Source organism: Pseudoliparis swirei, chromosome 11 (genome assembly GCF_029220125.1).
Source record: "Pseudoliparis swirei isolate HS2019 ecotype Mariana Trench chromosome 11, NWPU_hadal_v1, whole genome shotgun sequence".
In the NCBI taxonomy this organism is placed as follows: Eukaryota; Metazoa; Chordata; class Actinopteri; order Perciformes; family Liparidae; genus Pseudoliparis; species Pseudoliparis swirei.
This window is the reverse complement of record NC_079398.1, coordinates 6,844,184-6,869,450: the sequence shown is the minus strand read 5'-3', so window position 1 is coordinate 6,869,450 and position 25,267 is coordinate 6,844,184. Positions and strand designations below refer to the sequence as shown.

At 40.1% G+C, this 25,267-nt stretch overlaps 1 protein-coding gene across 1 annotated transcript; it reads left to right on the top strand.

Annotated features, from left to right (window-relative positions):
• The first annotated feature begins 479 nt into the window (after positions 1-479).
• Positions 480-5,306, top strand: LOC130201618 (ovarian cancer G-protein coupled receptor 1). Its single transcript, XM_056426693.1, has 6 exons — positions 480-575; positions 2,139-2,288; positions 2,959-3,092; positions 3,191-3,413; positions 3,867-4,047; positions 4,819-5,306. Exons 1-6 carry the CDS (start codon positions 480-482, stop codon positions 5,304-5,306), a joined length of 1,272 nt encoding a protein of 423 aa, XP_056282668.1.
• Positions 5,307-25,267: the final 19,961 nt, after the last annotated feature.

Here is a 25,267-nt window from a genome sequence, read left to right as displayed (position 1 = left end):
CTATAATAAACAACCAAATCAAACGAATGAATAACAAAAGCAAACCTATGAACAACCAAACCAAACCTAGGAACAACAAAACCAAACCTAGGATGAACAAAACCAAAAATAGGAACAACAAAACCAATGGTTATTTTAGGTTATTATAAACTACCTTATTATTTGGTCATAACTGAAGACTTTTATGATTTATCTAACATTATCAAAAACTAATCATTACCGTAACCGTTTCAGGATGATGACTGGAGTCACACACAGTGGTTGTGTCAGTTGTGTTTATAATCTTTAATAAAGAGGAATTCTTCGGTATTTTACAGTGGCCAACTGAAACTGGACTACCCAATCAGAGGAGACAAGTTTAGGCCATCGCTGAGTGCTCCAACCAACATGAAGATTTGTGTGTTTTTGTGTGTGTTGTTACATTATAGTTACATGCATGTATGTTAAAGGTGAAGTAGTTTGAGTGTGTGCCGTGTGTGATGGTGGACACTTTTCCCGAGGACATGATGAACTGCACCATTAGGCATGAAATCCACCAGTACCTCTTCTCCTGTGTGTATATACTTGTACTATTGGTAAGTTTGTGTATAGCTTCAAAACCTGCACAACACTGTTTCGGTGTCTGGATTATTTATAAAGTGTATAAGTAGTAATGGTTTTTTTCTTTCTAAATTGACCTTAGTGGGACACAGGAAACTGGTTTAGAAAGCCTAGTTCCTCCTTAAAATCACAACATTGGAGCATTGAAGCTCAGTTAATGTCTACAAATTGCAGCTGTTTTTTGATTTATTGTGTTTATTGCAATGGAGAAAAGGTGCACCCATCTGTGTCTTGTACATTACTCTGTGATTTGGTTACAAAGCGGTGCCTCTTGAACCATAAGGGAAAATCCAAGTGTTATTTTTGTAATTTTTATCCAGCAGCTGGTTTGACATTTAAATGATTGCATCTTTGTACAAAAGATACAAGCTGCTGCTGAATAATGGGTAACAAATTAACCTTGACTTTTCATACATAGATATTACGAAATATCATCCATGTGTGCTCATCCTTTGGTGCTTGGGGCAAGGACCTGTTACACTGGATGTCTAGGTTTCTCCCCCCAAGCACCAAAGGATGAGCACATATGGATGATATTTCTTGAACCCTTTTATTGCGCCGGCAGACTCTGCCTCTGCTCTCTCTTCCGTGCCTCCATCCCAATGCCACCTCATAAAGGGCAGAGACACTAATCAGCTGATCCCCTGCAGCTGATGCCAATTAGGCCTCTTCCCGGCACCTGTTCCCTGAGCCACTCCCCCACACCCCTCCACAGCTGAGTCTAACAACGCCCCAGCCACCACAAGAACATTTGCCATTTTGCAACAAGCAACTTGTCCGCTGTCATTCTCCGCTGGGGGTCTCCACCCTGGGCCTTCACTCTGGGCCTCCACCCTGCTTAATGTCACCTAAATCCCTGAACTGGGTTTCTCTGCCAGTCCAGAACCCTTAGAATTTACATCCATATTGAAGGATTCTGAACCTCACAATTGATTGCAACGTCAACATTGACTGTGGATTCAGAAAGTCGTGTGCCCATCATGTAGCAAGGTGTGGAGGGCGGGTTGGTGACGGGCATGCACTGAGTTCTACTCTCTGCAGAAGACAGGAATGTGTGTTCTGTCACAGAGCTGTACTTAACTTTTTCCTTTTTAGAAACCACAATCATTACCTCAAGTGCTTGGTGTATAACTCAAAAGCTGCCATAGTTTATTGGCCATAACCATGCTCTCTCCTGACAGAAACTTAAACTGTATTACTTTCCTAACCGTAGCAATAACAAAATTCCCATATGCAGATGTTTTAGAAAGGATGCATTTTAAAATTGGTTGAATATGGATCACCCTTAGACAGACTGGCGACCTGTCCAGGGTGTACCCTGCCTTCGCCCCATGTCAGCTGGGATGGGCTCCAGTGCCCCGCGACCCTAATGAGGATAAGCGGTATAATGGATAATGGATGATGGATGGATGAATGAATATGGATCATAACAGACAATTGAAGATAACCCAGGGTTTTGGAAAATAATAAAAATATGGACGTTCTAAACATGTATTTAGACGAACGCCATGGTGTCCAAAATGATGTGCTGATTCCAGGTGGGCGTTCCCTCCAACCTGTACTCGTTGTACCACGCTGCTCTGCAGCTGAAGCAGAAGAATGAGCTGGGCGTGTATCTAATGAACCTCACCGTGTCTGATCTGTTATACCTGGCATCGTTGCCGCTGTGGCTACAGTATTTCTTTCAGGTAAAGTACAACCATTCATCTACAACAATGTGACACATTTTTAGAATACACGCAAAAAGTAAATACGTTTTGTGCCTATTCACATTACATTATAGGTGAGTTATTTGCACCGCTGTGTGCTTATATATATAACGACTTATGTTATCAGTTTCTCCAAGCAGCACTTTTACGCAGCTCCTATTTGAATAGAAATGTGTGTTAACACCAGGGGCATTTGTAGGATTCCAAGCCCCAGGGGGAGTGTCTTGCTTGGGCATGTCTCCGTGCGTAGCCCGCCGCAATTTATTTTGCGGCCCTGACAGTTCATAGATTGATTCAATCAGAAAGAGTGGATTTTGCTATGTAGTTTTGCTTGCCGTCTCTTGCTTGCATTCTCATGTAATCTATGATAACATAAGAGACAGAATTTCAGGGTCATAGTGATATTTTATGCTGATTTGGACACTGAGATAAAGATGAACTAGTTCAGTGTCAAATATATCATTCGCTGCTCATTGGAGACAGTTTATAATATTTCAGAAGCCCCCCTAAAATAGGCCTAACTGGTTAACACACATGTACAGTCTAATAATAACTTTAATTTATATTTATCCATGTTACAGTCCAGCTCCAGTGTCACCTCTCTGTTGCCTCGTGCACCGACCTGTAGTCTATTTCATGTGTGTTTCAGGATGATGACTGGAGTCACAGGGAGTGGTTGTGTCAGCTCTGCGGCTTCCTGCTCTATGAGAACATCTACATCAGCATCGGTTTCCTGTGCTGTATCAGCCTGGATCGCTACCTGGCTGTGGTCCACCCTTTAAGGTAATGTTTGACTCGACATTATAGAAATGCTAACAGCCACGGTAAACCTAATCTTCTTCACCTTTTCATAAGTCATAATATCTCCTTTCCGTCTCCAGGTTCACCTCTCTCCGCTCTATGAGAGCAGCGTGGCTTGTTAGCATCATCATCTGGCTGAAAGAGATCGCCGTCGGCGTGGTTTTCTTTCGCCATAAAGAACTGAGCAGAGACCGCAAGAACCAATCAGTGTGCTTCGAGCACTACCCCATGCAGCCGTGGGAGTATCCCATCAACTATTACCGCTTCACTATTGGCTTCATGTTTCCGCTGGCTATTCTATCAGTATGAAAGCTACTCTATTTTTAAAAAGATTTTAGCATGTCACAGATACATATTTCGATGGTTTCATTGCAAAAGTGAAATGTAACAAGTATCTGACTCCAGAAAATGTTTGCACAACATCAACCTTTATCACGGTGATCTTAAAAAAAAGGGATAGAACTAAAGCTAAAAGTGTTGTTGTTGTTGTTTTTTTGCAGGAAACATAAAAATCCCAAACTGCCAAAACTACAGCCTTGAGTGATGAATGAATGGATGGATGAATGGATCAATGAATGGATGGATGACCTAGTTCTTGCTTTGTGTCTTCTGACTCGAGCATAACAACCTATTAGCCTACTATCTTCAGAAATTTAACTCGAAAAAGGAGGATGAAGAAAAATATATTAAGTGGAAATATTAAGTGGAACTATTAAGTTTGTCGTCATGATCCAGATAACTTCTTTTTCTATTCAGATCAGCTATCTGTGTGTTCTCCGTGCCGTGGGTCGGAGTGCTGGGACTCAGCCGGATCAGAAGGTGAGGATCAGGCAGTTAGTCAGCAGCACCGTCCTCATCTTCCTCGTCTGCTTCTCCCCTTACCACGTCTTCCTCTTAATACGCACCCTGCTGGAGCGAGACTGCAACTTTATCGCAGGTACAGTTCTTTTCTTTTTTGCAAAGTCCTTCAGTGACTAAAGGCATTTATACACCTGATAAGTAGAAATATGTTTTTTTCCTGAACAAGGTTTGTTTTTCTGAGCTTCAGCATCAACCAATCACGTTTTGCTAAACGAATCTATTTGAATGTGCAACACATCGTACAACAACAGAGAGGCTCTGTAATCCGAACCGAGATGGCAAACTTTAGTACTCGTTTCATTGATAAAGGCGGCGTCGACCAGATCCACTGTTTCCGTTCTTACCTTTCACAATAAAAGCCCTAGACATAAACTCGTTTACCTGCAGCAAGGTCACTCAAGATTTGCTTCAAGAAAAAATCAATAAATTAGCTTACAGCAGGGATGTACTGGGACTGAAATTCGTTTTAAAAGTATTTGCTGTCTGATGCCACGGCCATACAGTTACTTCGGACAACAGAAGAAAAACTATGACAACGGGCCGATTCGGTCTATAATGGTCTTTGAGAACTTCCCAATGACTAGTCCGTTCCTGGCCAACAATAGCTTTAGGCTTTACAACAATTAAGGTCATTCCCTGCTGTGGGTCAGTCGTAGTGGTAGTTGGTTCTCTGCCTGCGCAAATCCAAACCTTTTTGCAAATTTGCATCACTGCCTGTAGGAATAGATTTGATGAGAAATATTCGCATGTGAATAATTTGTGTGGTTTATTCATCACACCCCCAGTGTGTAAAAGGCCTTACGTACGAAAACATTTGTGTCTTAACCACTATATTGTTATTTTGCAGAAATATTTAACTACTATCACCTGTCATTATTGTTGACTACCCTGAACTGCGTGGCCGACCCCGCTCTCTACTGCTTTGTGAGCGAAAGTGCCCGCCGCGGCCTCTATAGAGTCATCCTCAGGCCAATCAAAAGGATACTGTGCTGCTGCTGTTGCCGAGGCAATGTCAACCCAGCCAACCCCGCCAACCCCGCCAACCCAGCCACTGATTCCCACGAGGTCGCCACCGACGAGAACAACGACTATCCGACTGTGATGCTGCTCACGCACATCAGCACACTCAACAACTTCAAAACAGACACTTCCAGCAGAAATACAATTTTAATCACACAGACTGATGACAAAACGTTCACACCCTCCATTGTACAGAAGTATGGACACTCGGACAGACGGGTGGACAGGGATGGAAAGCCCAGCTGTGTGATGATAGCCATGGAAGAGCAGAGCCAAGATACAGATAGGACTGAGGAGACTGACTCTAGTAAATAATCCAGTAAGCAGTCAGGGACCATGCCATTAGAAGCCTCAGAGCAGTGGGACTAGGTTTAAGCCCGCCTGTGAAGACTCAATCTAGCAGTGGCCCTAAACAGAGCCTCCTGCCCACTCAGCTGTGTTTAGATCATCATCATCATCATCATCGGTTTTACTGATGTGGTTTTTTCTCTGGTATGTAGACGTGGGAGTGAAATGAAGGTGCATTTGAGATTGACAGAAGGTTAGGACCTGCATCAGATCTGCATCAGAAGGTGACAGTTATTAGCCTTCAATGAATTGGCCGTTTAGTTGTTGTTTTTTTGTTTCACAAACAATAGCACTATGCTACCACTTTCTAATACGGTACCCTTTATGGAGGAGATTTGTAAATAATGGTTATGTTAATGCTTCATTAATCCATAACGAAAGCTAGATCACTTTAGCAACCATTAACAACAATGTTGCAGGTGGGCATCAAGGAGTCGGGCGACCTCCAAGATAAAAATAGATAACTATTACCATAACTGTTAAATGATGCTGTTTTTAGTCTTTCTTAGTCTTTCTTAGCATGACAATTTCTGTGGACCTTTCTTTAGTCCACTAAAGAAAGGTCCACAGAAATTGTCAATCTGGTATATGGGGGCAAAACACCCTGGCTTTTTTGTTTTTCTTAAGCCAATCACAATCGATATGGCCGGTGTTCAGCGAGGATGCCCTTGCAAAATGGGTATGATACGAGGCGGGTTATTCCCACAGTCTGTTGACTGTGAGTCGCTCTTAGCTGCGTTACAGGCACGAGTTATTTTAACTTGTGGCTAACTAAAAGCAGGTAGCTTCATAGGCCCCACCCCCTGCTCTGAGCACCTCCACTGTGATAGAGGAGGATCATGGATGAGGAAAAACAAAAACAGAAAACCATTAATAAACCTATCAGTTACAATTTATAACATAAGCTCCATACTGTGGATTCTTATCTCTTCCAAGAAGCAATCTATAATGTTACATTTCGGACGCATCCCTCTTGCTGCTGTACGAGTAGACGATGAAATTCTTATCTAACGTTATATTTAAGAAGATGTAACCACAGGCTGAAACCCTTTAATATTGATGAGAAATCAATTAATGTGTAACCCGTACACAATTCTTTCTGCCATCCAACTTGGAAAAATAGGCGTTTACAATTAATCAACCCTGTGAGATAAACAGCACAGAGCATTCAGAACAAGCATGATATCATCTTCAGTTGTCCTGTGCCTGGTGGCTAATTGTTTTGATCAGTCACAGGTTAAAGGAATATTTAAGATGCAGCTATACGATGTCTGTCATAATAAAAGTAATGGAGTTCCTCATGTTTGCTTGTTCGATGACAGAAAAAAAGTCTTTGTTTCTAATCGAACTGAAGAGATTTAAGTTGTCCATTAATATAACATAAATCTACCAGTATTGTGTTCAGCATAATGTAACACGCATGGACTTCAGCATTGTTGCATTGAATTGGAGATCATTCACTTTAAAGCAACACTGTGTAACTTTTGGAACTGTGTCACGGACAATATGTCTAATAATCAACAAATTAAGATCTGCCACACAGCGAGGGCTACCTAAACTTTACTCTGGCATATGGTGGCTAGCTAGCATTTGGTCGTAATACCAAACAAGGCTGGTTGGCTTTCATGCTTATGAGTGCTCATTAGTTTAATTTGTTATTTGTAACATGATGTGTGATATGTATTTGTTAAAAGTTTGCACAGTCTTGCTTAAAACAGTAATCTCTTCATCATTTGACCGGACTGTCCTCCTTTTTGCTTCTTTCACAACTTTAACTTCAACTTTAACATTAAACCGTGAAAGGTTACATTTGTTTTTAGTTTTTTATTAAGTGCTGCTATTTATTGTTGAATATTTTCTGAAAAGATACCATTCATTTTATGAGATGATACTATTTGCAGGCAAATGTCTCTGGGTGACATTGGTATCAGTGAATGAAGCATGTGACAGGCTTTAAAGCGCTCGGCCTATGGTCTTTAATGTTATGCATCTGTGTTTAGAGAGAATCAGTATCAAAGGAAACAACCTCTGTTGCATGCAAATCGCTAGACATGTCGTGGTTGTAAAACTGTACTTTCTATCAAAAATATAGCATTATTTTAAATGTTATACAAATTTGAAATGATTGTCAAAATTCAAGAAATATGAATTAACCATAACTTGATGGTGCACGATTTAATTCTTACAGAGATGTAACATTATAGTGAAACTCATTTGTTATGGAACTATACAATCATGGTCAAAGAATCCTGTCATCATAATAAATGTTTAAATGACATATTTCACATTGACGAATGTGATAAAGAATATGTTCATAAATATTTGAAACTGTGTACCAAAAAGGACAGCTTGTCCTTTTTGGTACACAGTTTGGTGTGTGTGTGTGGCCCCTGTACACATGCAGCACCGGTACTGTGTGTTTGTGTGTGTGTGAGAGAGAGTGAGAGAGTATGATGCAGTTATCTTTTGTAAATAAAAGTTATATATACGTATGTTTTTGATAACTGTTTTTTATGTCTGATACCCTTTCTGTTGTTATTGTTGTGTTGTATTAACCTAAAAGAAACTTGATTCCAAGACAATGGGGTGAAAGGGGAAAGTGAAGGGGAAGAAGCAGTTGATGGAAGTGTAGTTGTAGAAGATGGCTTGGTAGAAGGATAGAAGGAGAAGGAGGTCAAAGGGGGTCAAGGAGAAAGAGCTTTTGGCTGCAGATATAGAGGTGGAGAAGGAGGAGAGAACCTGTTTTTCTCGAGAACCTGGAGATGGTCTGAGGTCGTCGTCATCATTGCAGCACACCGGGCGTGGCTTTGGGAGGACTTATCTGCCTCTGTTTTGAACTTCCTGTCAATCAAAGCTTTGCTCTTCTGCTCACTTTGCATTGTGTTCCAGAAATGTGTTCTCAGCCCCGAAGGCCGCAGTTAAATGAATGTTGAGTGAGAGAATGTCTTCTTCAAAGGCCCAGATGTATTGAAGTAGCCTCACAGTTGTATCAACTTCTCATCAACTCAGGCAACAACTGACAATATCAGTATTGAACAATATCTCAACATTATCTACTGTCAGATAACAAATTAAACTGGATGAATTATAAATACACAATCTAAAAATCTTCTCTAGTTTCAAGTAAATTACTGAATGCATAAAGATAAAAAAAATTAAAAAATAAACTTAATTGTCTTTGCATTTATTTGAATGCAGCTTTACATTCAGTTCATTCACAGGTGCCTTTTACCCTGCCCACTTCATGCCAGGGTAAAAGGCATTTACTTTCATCTGATTTCTCACTTTGTTGGTGATTACAGTGTGCAATATTCATATTGGTAATTGGAAATAAATTAGATGGACAGGCCCAGCGTTGAGAAAAAATGCTTTCTTTTGTATACTTTAAGATCATTACTGGTTGCTGTGCACATGGTATTACTTGGAATTGTAAACGATGAAACCTCGATGACCAGAAGGTTCTGTGCTTGGACCAATTTTATTTACCTTATTTCCTTTGGGCAATATTATCAGGAAACACTCCATAAACTTTAATTATTATGCAGATGATACTCAATTATATCTGTCGATCAAACTAGAGGAGTCCAACCAGCTCAGTAAAATTCAAGCATGTCTTAAAGACATAAAAACATGGATGAACTGCAACTTCTTTATGTTAAACTCAGACAAAACTGAAGTTATTTTACTCGGCCCTGAACACCTGAGAGATCAATTATCTGGTGATGTGGTTTCTATAGACGGCATTGCCCTGGCATCCAACACCACTGTAAAGAATCTCGGCATTATCTTTGATCGGGACTTTTCCTTTAACTCCCACGTGAAGCAAATCTCAAGCACTGCATTTTTCCATCTACGTAATATTATTAAAGGGTTAGGGTTAAAGGGTTATTAATATTTAAAAAATCAGGCACATCTAGTCTCAAACGCGTTCGTTACTTCTAGAATACTGCAACTCCTTATTATCAGGCTGCTCTAATAAGTCTCTTAGGTCCCTCCAATTGATCCAAAATGCTGCAGCTCGTTGACTCACTAAAACTAAGAAAATAAATCACATTACTCCTGCATTAGCTGCTCTGCACTGTCTCACTGTAAAATCAAGAATCACATTTAAAATTATTCTCCTAACCTGCAAAGCCTTGATTGGTGATGCTCCATCATATCTTAAGGAGCTTGTAGTACCATATTGCCCCACTAGAGAGCTGCGCTCACTAAATGCGGGCCTACTTGTGAACCCTAGATTCTTAAAAAGTAGGATGGGAGCCAGAGCCTTCAGTTATTAATCTCCTCTTTTATGGAACCACCTTCAGTCCTGGAGGCAGACACAGTCACCTCATGTCTAGTAGACTGAAGACTTTCCTCTTGATAGTCTTATAGTTAGGGCTGAATCAGGGTCACCTAGCTAGCTACAGGCTTATAGGCTGCTGGGGGACGTTTTAGGATACACTGAGCACCTATCTCCTCTTCTCTCTCTACTTCTGCATGAATTTCCATCTCTCCATCACACATTATTAACTCTGCTTCCTCCCCGGAGTCCTTATGACTTCAAGTCTCATAGGACACATTGGACCTGGCTGGGTCTGATACCATGGCCCTGTTGATGCCCTGCCCACTCCTCCTCTCCTCCTCTGCCTGATGGATCATGGAGGTCTGGATCGTGGTCCATGCCGACTACCAACTATTGATCCACTCTGTCATATTCATTGAATGTGTTGTAACTCTGTAATGATTCCTTCTGTACACATGACATCTATTGGAGAGGGATCCTCCTCTGTTGCTCTCCTGAAGGTTTCCTCTTTCTTTCCCGTAAAAGGTTTTTTTCTGTTTTTTGCGGGAGTTTTTCCTGATCCGATATGAGGTCCTGGGATAGGGATGTTGTATGTGTACAGATTCTAAAGCCCTCTGAGGCAAATGTGTAATTTGTGATATTGGGCTATACAAAATAAACTTTATTTAATTTAATTGAATTCCTAATCCATTCAAGATAGCTGGGAGTAATGCATTTCATATCTCCAGTGGGTTTTAAATGAATAGAAGCAGAACTAACAGTAAAAATATAAAAATAACGAATTGTACCTAATCATTATATTGGAATATAAAGGGTAAAATATCGCAACATGTATTGCATCTGTAAAATGGTGGTGTTAGGCAATCTTGTGAGATAGTTTTGACATGGAAGTTTAGAGCTAGACATTTGGAAATTACATCACAAAGGGAATCTAAGACACACACTGATGGGAGGAGCTATGGTTCCACCTGCACATAAGCAGTAACATTCACACACCATAGAACAGCTTTGGACAATTTTAGGGTCAAGTTTTGCCCAAGGACACATCGACGTGGGCGAGCAGAGCCGGGGATTGAACCACCAATCATCTGATTGCATGATGACTCTGCGCACCACTGAGCCACCGCCCCTATTGGCTTTTGGTTCCCGAGTGGAACCAATATAGTCTCTTTATGGGACATTAAAGAAAGCTTATGTAATTTTAGCTAAACAATGATATTACAACCATTAGATAATGACTAAGGCTGTCAAAGTCTACATGATACATACACACTCATTCAATGACCTGAAAAAGTAAGATGCAAAGTTCAGGCGGACCACAGATTGTCAAACTGCCTTAAGAAAATCAGTGAACTTCAATCAACCTTATGTGCTCTAATGCAAGGGAAGACATCCTGAGCGGTGCTGCTCCAGCAGCAGGGTTGGGGAGAGAGGAAGTAGAGTCAGAGGACTTTTGCAGGTGGCAGTTAAGGGGTGAAAAGGAGTGGGTGAAGAGGAAGGGGCCCAGAACGGTTCCCTGTGGGGGCCCTGTGCTGCAAATGTCAGACTCAAACTCCGGTATCCTAAAATGATGTGGTCGGTTGGTGAGGTAGTCCAGGATCCATGCTGTAAGCTAGTGGTCCAGCCCTGTGTGCTCCAACGTGTCACTCAGAAGCAGGCTGGATGGTGTTGTCGGCAATGTAGAAATATATATATTATTTTTTTACAATTGTTGATTTCCCGAAATACATAAGTTTAGAATGAAAGTCCTGACACTACATTCAGCCAACGTAGATACGTGGAGGATACTACATTTGTGTGAGGCTGGTAAACAACGACAACAATATGTTGAAAAACCAAGCCAGCTTTACTAACGTATTCAAATGATATAGTGTTTTCTGAAATAAAATGATATAGTGATGTGTCGTGCCATTCTGTTTATGCCATTTTTTCCCAGAGTGTGTTTTTCTCTTTCCCCATAACCATCTGCCCTCTACCTGAATCCATCTGAACATACCCCAATCTAAATTATTAATACTATTTCAGCCACACACAAAAACAGCGACTGCAGCAAGGAGGACCAGCTCATTCATTTCCCCCTCGAGGCAGGGTGTAAATAAAGAGAGACTCTTACTGTGCACAAAAATCGACAGATGTAATTATTGTGCTAACCCTGGAAATGATGTGAGGTTGACAATGACAAGGGATATTGATTGGCACGGATATGGCAGATCAACGAGGTAGCCCTTTGGTTGTGACTCACACAGCACATTCTGGATACTTTAATGTCATTCTAATTTCTAGAAAAATTCTGAATGTGTTTGCAGCTACGTTTAGAGAAGAACAAGAAGATAAAATAGAAGCAGAGAGGAGAAGCATGTTGAAAGTGGTGCCCATGCTTAGGCTTTGCATCGAAAAACATTTTGTACGATTTAATTTAATACTTTTGAATTCCTAATCCATTCAAGATAGCTGGGAGTAATGCATTTCATATCTCCAAAGAGAAAAGATATGTCTTGTTTTGCAAGAAATTGAAAAATTCTTAAGCATGTAAACTATCTATGTGTCGTGGCTTTATGTCAATGTTACTATAAAAACCTAGGGCTCAATATTGAGTCACAATTTGTAACAACAGTCGCTACCCTATTAAGATATTGTTTTAATATGAACTGTTTACAAAAAAGGCTTTGACACCACAAATTGTGGAGATATTTTATTTCAACACAATGTATTAGTATATATTAATTTCCAGCTTTGTTATAGAATTACCCATACTGATATTCATAGATGAACTGTGTGACTGGACACATTCTAGTCAAACAGGTGTAGCTGGTTAACCAGTGGGGTCAACTCCTTTCTATTTAAAGATTCAATTCAATTCAGTTTATTTTGTATAGCCCAGAATCACATATTACAAATTTGCCTCAGAGGGCTTTACAATCCATACACATACGACATCCCTGTCCCAGGACCTCATATCGGATCAGGAAAAACTCCCAAAAAGGAAAGAAACCTTCAGGAGAGCAACAGAGGAGGATCCCTCTCCCCTGATGGACAGGAGCAATAGATGTCATGTGTACAAGATTAATGTCTTGCATGCCTATATTCTGACCATCTCCATGGAGTTATGTTTCATATGCCTGTGCTCAGCATCTCTCCCTGAAATGTACATAACTGACCTCTAGGTTAAAACCTAAACTTAAACTGGTTAACCTCCATGAAAGGACATAATGATGACACCCATGTGAGGTTTCATCCTCACTTCTATGTGTGCAAGATCTTTTGATTTCTTCAGAGTTGACAAAGTTCTGCAGTCCAACAAACTGTGCTCCCATGATTCATGTTCAATAAAGAATTCTACTAAATTGATCTTTGACTCCAACGAAAATAAACTACCACAAAACACACTTGAGCTATAGAATTAGCTATAGAGACCCAAACTGTTTTTTGACCAGGTTGTAAACATGTTTATTTCTGCTATAAAGTTGGGCATTTTAAAGTGGGCCTCTGCTTGATCATTCACTAATACAAATAATACATGCCAGAAACCAGATCAACTGCTATAAAAGGTGCACCATAGCTCAAAGAAGAAAAAATAAACATTTATTGGATAGACTTCATATGAGTGGCATAATTTTTTTATTTCAATTACATTATAAAATTTAACGTTTTTATTTTCCTGCTAGAAACATTTAATTCAAAACTTCAAATCCAGCCATATTGTACAACAATGATGAATGTCTTACTACATGAACAAAGTCATTGGAGTGTTATTGAGAAGTAAATCATGTGGTCAATCATCACTGCTATAAGATATATTACTGTTTACTAGGTATACAGTAAAATCACAGGGACACAACAGCTAATTCAGAGAGAGAAAAGATTTGACTTCAGTGCTTTGTCACCCGTTGTCAAGGAGGAGGCCTGAAAGGTAACCAAGGCAGCATGGAAACGGAAACACACACACACACACACACACACACACACACACACACACACACACACACACACACACACACACACACACACACACACACACACACACACACACACACACACACTGCCCTTCTTCTTTCCCTCTCTGGACAATCTAAATAGAGAGGAAACCTCTCCTTCACATAGCCAATATGTGTGTATGTGTGTGTGTGTGTGTGTGTGTGTGTGTTGGTTTTTATCACCTCGTGGGGTCCACAACCTGACATATCACTCACGCCGTGGGGACCAATTTTCCCCGTGGGGACCGACCCCCGGTCCCCACGGGCACGAGCATTGCAATCAATAGAAAACAGCCTGCTGATAGGCCTGGTGCCATTTTTTTCAGAAAAAAAAAATGGACCCCACCGGGTAAATTTTTCCTATTTTGTGTGTGACCTAGTGGTCATAGGGGGTATTGCAGTGTGACCTAGTGGTCATAGGGGGTATTGCAGTGTGTGTCGTTGCACCGTGGGGACCGTTTCCTGACAAAGTGTGTAAGTGTGTATATCACATAAACTAAATATACCATTGATATTATTACAGTTTGTGCACTTTAATGTAATCAGACTTTTATGCTATCAAATAAGTTTCCATAAAATCCATGACGGAACCTATTTAATCAATGAACTTCCTTTCAGAACAGTTTAATTCTTTTAAACTAATGATGTTTTGGTTGACCTAAAGTATACTTAATAAATAACTATAGAAGTTTAAACTATCAACAAACTATGAACATACTTATTGACTAGATTAATTTTATATTGTGTTATAATTGATAGATATATATGTAGTAATTAAACTGAGACTAAGTTTGCTGGTGTTATGATATTCATACAAACCGAAGCTACAAACTGAGCCTATAAGTACGCAGTGGTCTGACATTAATACAAAAAGTAAAGGGCTGTAAATTAGCCGGTGTTGCAATATTTCTACAAACGGAGGCTTTTTCAGTCAATGTTCTGATAGTCAAACAAACTATAGGGCTGTATGTTAGCCAGTGTTCTGATTTGTATACAAACTGAGAATTCACACTCAGTCTACTAAGTAACAACCCCTTTCAATAGAACAGTTAATAATCTCCAATAGAAACTGGCCTAACAGATAAGTAAAATTCAGGAGACATAACATCCCTTCCTGGGGATTTTTCCCTTTTTCATCACTGCAATGCCATTTTAAAGTTCGGTCAGAGTGATTTGGGCCCCTAAGCCATTGGACTCATCCAGAGAGAGAGTTGGAAGTGTCACTTTTTGTAAAAAGTCATTACATTTTGCTTTGTCAAAGCAAACTTCAGAGGTATACACTTTAGAGTCCAATTAATGAAATTCTAATTGGATCTCTTTAGGGCACGAGAATATGTTCTGGCCAGAGTGAATACATATAATAGTAGCCGCCTTCTTACCTATGTTTAGTCCTAAAGCCAACAAGTGGCTTGGACTGGATCTATTGAAGTAATAGTTTCTTCTAGATCTGTGAATAAAACATTCTGCTCTGGTTCTTATAAGGGAATTTATTTTAAATGTTATGGATAGGGATGCTCCTATCTGATCGGCGCCGATTCAATCGGTTTTGATCGGCGTTCTCAAAACGGCCGATCAAACTTGGCCGATCAGATAACATAAAATCTAGGAGAACTACTATCAGAGACGTTTCAATCGCGGCGCATCGCAACGGAGACAATGCGCCCGGCGAGGGCCGGCAGAGGTCAGAGGTCAACGAGGGGATCCTCACGCACCGAGCGGCGTCCCTGTCCCCCGAGTTGAATCACTGTGGTCAACTCAGCCGACACTCGGATCTCTGTGGTCAACTCAGCCGACACTTGTGCACCTATAGACTGATGTTGACGGTAAACGCATTCGATCGGGAGCGCGCGCGGGTTTTGATAAAGTTAGCGGAAGGATTTACGTGACAACATCCAGTTTTGCAAAGTTAGTGGAAAGAACCACGTGAAACAACATCCGTTTATCAAAATAAGATGTCGACAAATCATACACGAACATATGTAAACAATGAACTGATTTTGTATCTTTTATTGATCGTTTCTGAGATTTAGCTTAAATTATGCTAACATTAAAACATTGTTACTGTACCAAGGAAGAGTTTATAAAAATAAGTCAGACTTTTGTATGTTAAAAAAAGTCCTGTATATAGATTTCCCCAAGAGTTCCAGGAAATGAATAATGCAGATGTGTTCCATACATATCTGAAATCCCCTACACTGGCAATCAATCAATTTTAATGTATCAATTAGGACATTTTCCAAAGTAAAAGTCCTACATGTTTAACCCTTGTGTTGCCTTCGGGTCATTTTGACCCGATTAAATATTACACCCTCCCCCCGCCTTCGGGTTAATTTGACCCCATTCAATGTTTAATGTCGGTGTTCTTTCGGTAGTCAACAAACAAACATAAAGTGTCTCACACTTAAACTTGGAAAACAATATTAATTCTAATAATTTTCTGGAGGTTTTAATTGCTGGCGTCAAATTGAACCCAAAGGGTAAAATATGTTAGTAAATATAAAGGTAACAGGAGGGTGAAACATTGAATCGGGTCAAAATGACCCAAAGGCGGGGGGAGGGTGTAATATTTAATCGGGTCAAAATGACCCGAAGGCAACACAAGGGTTAAAGAAATCTGTAATTTCTTTAATGTTTGAGTTGCTTTATATATGTATTTCCTCATAGTCCTAGGCAATAATGCTACACAATAAATAGAATGCTTCAATCGACACCGTGATCGGTGATCGGTATTATCGGATCGGCAGGTACTGATTTCAGTGATCGGCACCAAAAAACATGATCGGAGCATCTCTAATTATGAATTTAATTTGTTTCCCTCTATCATCTGAGAAGCCAGTATTTTGCTGATTATTCTAACACATTTTTAGAGTAGTCTAATATTCATTAATTTGGCCAAATCTAGTTTTACTGCGATACGAGGAATATGACATTGCTGTGTTCCTTATGCAACCTTTAATGGATCTCCAAAGAATACGTTTGTGGTCCCAGCATTTTCTGTCAAGGCATTTCTAAAATAAGTGCAAAACACATTGTTTCTCCGTAGTGTTACATTAAAGCGCCATCGTGCAGCTTTTATAAGCGTATGTGCCAAGGTTAATTTAGAAGTGACTATGCTGATCTGATAAGGGACAAGGGAGAATGTTAACGTAATGAATCTGTGAAAATGCATTTGAACTGGACAATAAATAGTCTATTCTAGAATAAGATGTGTTTCAGGCATGGGACACTGAAATGCAGCCATTGTACAATTATGTGAGTGTTGAGTTGAATCAACAGAACGGTTGAGTCCAGTACAGCATTCATATCAGCTCCAATTACAACAAGCATAAAGGGCGACAAATGCCATTTTTGAGTCCTGCAAAGTTTATTTTAATATAGGCAATGCGGCAGTCAGTGCTTCAATATGTTTCTATAAGAAGATTACATTTGAGGACCACTAACAAACTACAACTCTTAAGTTAAATGAGGCTGTAAAAGTATTATTAGTAAGTCTTTGGCCATCCCTCCTGATAAAATGCAATTTCTGACTAAGTGTCACTTGAATATCATGCCTTCTTAAGAAAGTCGAAACATATAGATTGTTTAACTGGACTATTAAGGCCTGCTATTGTTCCAGCTCACTATTAATTGAAGTCATGTGAAGAGGTAATGAAGATAATATTACATATCCCAAATTAAGAAATTAATTGAATAGGAGATTTATCGAACCCCAAATCATTTTTAATACAACCAGCCCACTACTGTACTAAGCTAGCATAATCATGTATAATGTATTCAACTGTCTTTGGAACTATACCAATGCAAGTACTTATGTTCAGACTACTTATATTACCTATAACGTGTGCTTCCCTATAAGCATTGTAATAACTACAACTTCATACAATTATCAAAATGTACCATGTATTTAAATTAAAATGTATGTAAATTTAATCCATTCAAATGTCTATTTTTTAGCGATGTGAGCAAACATTCCTTTTTAAAATGTAGCCTTTTTATTAACATTCGACAAGATCTATTGACACAAGTTGTCATTAGTATTCATTACTAAACTATTAATGCAGCACAGTACGATAATCAGCAAACTGTCATTTTCATGGTTTGGAACACACATTAAGCAACGCAATGATACTATTTCTGCACTGAGGAACACACCTTTCCTGACATTTGCAGTCCCTATTTGACCTATACCAATCCCCCACCTGCCGCGTCACGGAGTTTCAGCTCCTCACCGTCAGTGAGGTATATGCACACCTTTTCTGAAATGTATGCGGTCACGGAGTTTCAGCTCCTCACCATCAGTGAGGTATATACACACCTTTTCTAACATTTATGCGGTCACGGAGTTTCAGCTCCTCGTCAGTGAGGTATATAAACACCTTTTCTAACATTTATGCGGTCACGGAGTTTCAGCTACTCAACGTCAGTGAGGTATATACACACCTTTTCCGACATTTCCGTGGTCACGGATTTTCAGTAAGAACATGAGTTATAAAATGTATATTAATCTGTATTATAAATGCGATTATTCAATACTAAGCTATTATTACGTCACATGATAGTCAAGTTACTGTGCGTTTTATATAGTTTGGAGCATCAGCACAACTTTGTCAAATGTTTTTAGAATCAAGGATATTATAAACGAATCAACATATTTTTTCTTTTGAAGCACTGATGTTTGGCCTATCCTCATGGTCAAGTAGTTTCAGCTGCTCACCATCAGTAGGAACATGTGTATGACATGTATATTATTATAAATGTGAGCATTCGATACTTACATATTAATACACCTCACTATGAAAGTACACAGACCATGACTGTATCATAGCTGGTTTTCTGATACTTATATGACTATATGGCATATGCATCTTGGCTGGTGTTCTGATATTTATATGACTATATGGCATATGCATCTTAGCTGGTGTTCTGATATTTATAGGACTATATGGCATATGCATCTTGGCTGGTGTTATAATATTTATATGACTATATGGCATATGCATCTTGGCTGGTGTTATAATATGTATATGAATATATGGCATATGCATCTTAGCTGGTGTTATGATATTTATATGACTATATGGCATATGCATCTTAGCTGGTGTTATGATATTTATATGGCATATGCATCTTAGCTGGTGTTATATTTATACTGACTATATATATATAGAGCTATAACCTAGGTGGTGTTCTGATATTAACACAAACCATGGCTATAAGTTAGCTAATGTAGCCATTAGTATTAATTGCTAAATTATTAATACACCACAGTATGACATTCAACTAACTGTCTTTTACATGGTTTGGAACACATGTTACGGAATGCAAGAACTATTTCTTCAATGATAGGCTACTATTTCTGAACTAAGGAACACACTTTTCCTGACTTTTGCGGTCCCCATTTGACCTATGCCCATCCCCCACACATCGCAGTCAGCGTTTCAGATACTCACCGTCAGTAGGAACATGAATTATAAAATGTGTATTCATCTGTATTATAAATGCAATTGTTCAATACTAAACTATTATTACAACACATGATAATCAAGTTACTGTGCATTTGATATAGTTTGAAGCATAAGCACAACTTCGTCAAATGTTTTTTAGAATCAAGGATATTAAAAACGTATTTACGTATTTTTTCTTTTGAAGCACTGATGTTTGGCCTATTCTCATGGTCAAGTAGTTTCAGCTGCTCACCATCAGTAGGAACATGTGTATGAAATGTATATTATTAGAAATGTGAGCATGCGATACTAACATATTAATACACCTCACTATGAAAGTACACAGGCCATGACTGTATCTTAGCTGGTGTTCTGATATTTATATGACTATAAGGCATATGTATCTTAGCTGGTGTTCTGATATTAACACAAACCATGGCTATAAGTTAGCTAATGTATCCATTAGTATTAATTGCTAAATTATTAATACACCACAGTCTGACATTCAACTAACTGTCTTTTACATGGTTTGGAACGCATGTTAAGGAATGCAAGAACTATTTCTTCAATGATACTATTTCTGCACTGAGGAAAACACTTTTCCTGACTTTTGCGGTCCCCATTTGACCTATGCCCATCCCCCACACATCGCAGTCACAGAGTTTCAGCTACTCACCGTCAGTAGGAACATGAGTTATAAAATGTGTATTCATCTGTAGCCTATTATAAATGCAATTGTTCAATACTAAACTATTATTACGTCACATGATATTCAAGTTACTATGCGTTTTATATAGTTTGGAGCATCAGCACAACTTTGTCAAATGTATTTAGAATTAAGGATATTTAAAATATCAACGTATTTTTCTTTTGAAGCACTGATGTTTTGGTGAAACACAAATTAAGTAATGCAATGATAATATTTCTGCACTTGCTCAAAAAGTGAGGGTTAAACACATTTCCTGATATTTCCGTGTCACGGAGTTTCAGTAGGAACTTGTGTTACAAAATAGAAATTAATCAGTATTATAAACTCTTATATATACTCTCAACTATTATTACAGAACATGATAGTCAATTTACTATGCTTTTTATATAATCTCATTTATTATAGGAATACTATTTCTGCACTTACTCAAATAAGTGAGGGTTAAACACACATGTCCTGACATTTGCGGTCCCCATCGGACTCAGCCCCCACCTACTGCCTCTCGGAGTTTCCTCAGTAGGAACATGCGGCCTCAGCAAATGGAGGCAACATGGACGCAGCACTGACAGACAACAGGCCGAAGAAGGGAGAACAAATGCAAACAAGGTAAGTTAATTAATATAATACTAAAGTTAACTGTTTTAGTTGTTATTTATTAGTGTAAGCATGCAGGCTAACATGTTTATAGCCAAGGGTTCACTATTTTATATTAGCATGTGATGGTGATATTGAAGTAAGCTAGCTTTTCGCCTGTCTGGTTGGACCATATTGTCAGCATTTTCTACTGTAATTACCTTTTTGGGGGCATTATCATATCCTAACACTTACCAAAGTTGACATTCACGTCATTTACTTTTGATATTGAGTATTTCAAGTTACTAGTAGTTAATTACCTAACAATCCTACAGGCCTTATCCAGAAAAAAAGCTAAACATTATTGCTCATTACAGCAACTAAGTTGTAGTTAGAACAGTAATTTATTTATATTTGTATTACTCTTCCCAATGTCTTTGCATGCATCAGGTAACCAGGTTAAATACTGTTAACATTCTGCAGATCAGTAACAGACTTCACTTTTGAATCATTTTCATCATAACTAACATTATGATTATACATTTAATTATTATTGAACTGACAGGGGGGAGTAAGACAGAACAAAGCCTTTTCTCTCAATGCTTAACGTGTCTGAATGTATAGTCAATTTGTCAGCAGTGAAAACTTATTTAGCATTCTTAAGGCTGCTTTGTGTTCGATGACGTTTGAGTTTGACTATTGGTTATTTTAAATACAAGGACGCATCACTCCGTTCAAACATCTCTGCTTCCAACTGGCCCAGGTGGTGCCTTCTGTCTGTTCTGCACATGTTCACATGGAAGAAGCAGGTTATAACCCCGTTTAATATTACAGCACTGGTTTCTGAAAACCAGTCTCCTGCCTTCAGAAACCAGACTTTCCTGACAGCTTAGTGATCAGCTGACTAGAGAAAGTCACTGTAACCTGATTAATTAAGTGCAGGTCAATGCTGACTAGAACTTCTTGAACTTCACTCAAGCCAGTTTAGTATCTCTATAACACGTCTTTAATTATGGAATATTGTTTTACAAAGATATTCAAAGACTCTTGTACATTTTGTCTTAGTAATATAAAAGAAAATATGTCTGTATGAGTGTAGTTCTCTGGCTTTTTAGCTCTTTGTGATCCTCAATGTTCTGGAGAAATATGAATTGATTTGTTTGTCTCTGGTGTTCAGCCCTCAGGACATCCAGACCCGGAGGAGGAGACCTCATCTGAGACCTCATCTGAGACTTCACCAGAGACTTCACCAGAGACCTCATCTGAGACCTCATCTGAGACCTCATCTGAGACTTCACCAGAGACTTCACCAGAGACCTCACCAGAGTTACTGGAGGCTTCCAAGAATTTGGTAAGTGTCATACAAGTAGTTATTTCATACAAGTGTTACACGTGTGGACCATGTGTTTTACACATGTGTTACATGTGTGTTACACGTGTGTTACACGTGTGTTACACCCGTGTTGCACCCGTGTTACACCTGTGTTGCACCTGTGTCGCACTTGTGTTACACCTGTGTTACACGTGTGTTACACGTGTGTTACACCCGTGTTGCACCCGTGTTACACCTGTGTTACACGTCTGTTGCACCTGTGTCACACCTGTGTTACACGTGTGTTACACGTGTGTTACACCCGTGTTGCACCCGTGTTACACCTGTGTTACACCTGTGTTACACCTGTGTTACACCTGTGTTACACCTGTGTTACATGTGTGTTACACCTGTGTCACACCTGTGTTACACCTGTGTTGCACCCGTGTTACACGTGTGTTACACCTGTGTTACACCTGTGTTACACGTGTGTTACACCTGTGTTACACGTGTGTTACACATGTGTTACACCTGTGTTACACCTGTGTTACACCCGTGTTACACCCGTGTTGCACCCGTGTTACACCTGTGTTACACCTGTGTTACACCTGTGTTACACCTGTGTTACACCTGTGTTACACCTGTGTTACACCTGTGTTACACCCGTGTTACACCTGTGTTACACCCGTGTTACACCTGTGTTACACCTGTGTTACACCTGTGTTACACCTGTGTTACACCTGTGTTACACCTGTGTCACACCTGTGTTACACCCGTGTTGCACCCGTGTTGCACCTGTGTTACACCTGTGTTGCACCCGTGTTGCACCCGTGTTACACCTGTGTTACACCTGTGTTACACCTGTGTTACACGTGTGTTACACCTGTGTTACACCTGTGTTACACCTGTGTTACACCTGTGTTACACCTGTGTTACACCTGTGTTACACCCGTGTTGCACCCGTGTTACACGTGTGTTACACCTGTGTCACACCTGTGTTACACCCGTGTTACACCTGTGTTACACCTGTGTTACACCTGTGTTACCTGTGTTACACCTGTGTTACACCTGTGTTACACCTGTGTTACACCTGTGTTACACCTGTGTCACACGTGTGTTACACCTGTGTCACACCCATGTTACACCCGTGTTACACCTGTGTTACACGTGTGTCACACGTGTGTTACACCTGTGTTACACCTGTGTTACACCTGTGTTACACCTGTGTTACACCTGTGTTACACCCGTGTTACACCTGTGGAACATGTGTGTTACACCTGTGTTACACCTGTGTTACACCTGTGTTACACCTGTGTTACACCTGTGTTACACCTGTGTTACACCTGTGTTACACCCGTGTTACACCTGTGGAACATGTGTGTTACACCTGTGTTACACCTGTGTTACACCTGTGTTACACCTGTGTTACACCTGTGTTACACCTGTGTTACACGTGTTACACCTGTGTTACACCTGTGTTACACCTGTGTTACACCTGTGTTACACCTGTGTTACACCTGTGTTACACCTGTGTTACACCTGTGTTACACCTGTGTTACACCTGTGTTACACCCGTGTTGCACCTGTGTTACACCTGTGTTACACCTGTGTTACACCTGTGTGTGTTACACCTGTGTTACACCTGTGTTACACCTGTGTTACACCTGTGTTACACCTGCGTTACACCTGTGTTACACGTGTGTTACACCTGCGTCACACCTGTGTTACACCTGCGTTACACCTGCGTTACACCTGTGTTACACCTGTGTTACACCTGTGTCACATGTGTGTTACACCTGTGTTACACGTGTGTTACACCTGTGTTACACCTGTGTTACACCTGTGTTACACCTGTGTTACACCTGTGTTACACCTGTGTTACACCTGTGTTACACCTGTGTTACACCTGTGTTACACCTGTGTTACACCTGTGTTACACCCGTGTTACACCTGTGTCACACCCGTGTTACACCGTGTTGCACCTGTGTCACACCTGTGTTACACCTGTGTTACACCTGTGTCACACCTGTGTTACACCTGTGTTACACCTGTGTTACACCTGTGTTACACCCGTGTTACACCTGTGTTACACCTGTGTTACACCTGTGTTACACCTGTGTTACACCTGTGTTACACCTGTGTTACACCTGTGTTACACCTGTGTTACACCTGTGTTACACCTGTGTTACACCTGTGTTACACCTGTGTTACACCTGTGTTACACCTGTGTTACACCTGTGTTACACCTGTGTTACACCTGTGTCACACCTGTGTTACACCCGTGTTACACCTGTGTTACACCTGTGTTACACCTGTGTCACACCTGTGTTACACCTGTGTTACACCTGTGTTACACCTGTGTTACACCCGTGTTACACCCGTGTTACACCCGTGTTACACCCGTGTTACACCCGTGTCACACCTGTGTCACACGTGTGTTACACCTGTGTTACACCTGTGTCACATGTATATTACACCTGTGGAACACGTGTGTTACACCTGTGGAACATGTGTGTTACACCTGTGTTACACCCGTGTTACACCTGTGTTACACCTGTGTCACACGTGTGTTACACCTGTGGAACATGTGTGTTACACCTGTGTTACACGTGTGTTACACCTGTGTTACACCTGTGTTACACCTGTGTTACACCTGTGTTACACCTGTGTTACACCTGTGTTACACCTGTGTTACACCTGTGGAACATGTGTTACACCTGTGTTACACGTGTGTTACACCTGTGTTACACCTGTGTTACACCTGTGTTACACCTGTGTTACACCTGTGTTACACCTGTGTTACACCTGTGTTACACCTGTGTTACACCTGTGTTACACCTGTGTTACACCTGTGTTACACCTGTGTTACACCTGTGTTACACCTGTGTTACACCTGTGTCACACCTGTGTTACACCTGTGTTACACCTGTGTCACACCTGTGTCACACCTGTGTTACTCGTGTGTTACACCTGTGTCACACCTGTGTTACACCTGTGTCACCTGTGTTACACCTGTGTCACACCTGTGTTACACCTGTGTTACACCTGTGTTACACCTGTGTCACATGTATATTACACCTGTGGAACATGTGTGTTACACGTGTGTTACACCTGTGTTACACGTGTGTTACACCTGTTACACGTGTGTTACACCTGTGTTACACGTGTGTTACACCTGTGTTACACGTGTGTTACACCTGTGTTACACCTGTGTTACACCTGTTACACATGTGTTACACGTGTGTTAAACCTGTGAAACACGTGTGTAACACCAGTGGAACACAGGTGTCACACACATAACACAGGTGTAACACAAATGTGTATCTGCTTGTTTGCAGTCCATCAAGTTTTTCCTCAGTATAGTTTTTCTCATATTTAGATTAAAATTTTCATCACAGGGAAAAAAATATTAAACAGTCAAGCCATATATTCACCGATGTGTTGCTATTCTTGACCTTTACTTAAAACAAGTGTTTCACATCCTTCTCCAATGTTTAACAGTACCTACTTCAGCCAGTGTATTATTAATATAGTTTTGTTTTTCCCTTACAGGAAAGCAGCCTGGGTTCTGACAGCACAGATATAGTAACACCTGGACGGCCCTCCGCTGGTCTTGGTGATGACCCAGATG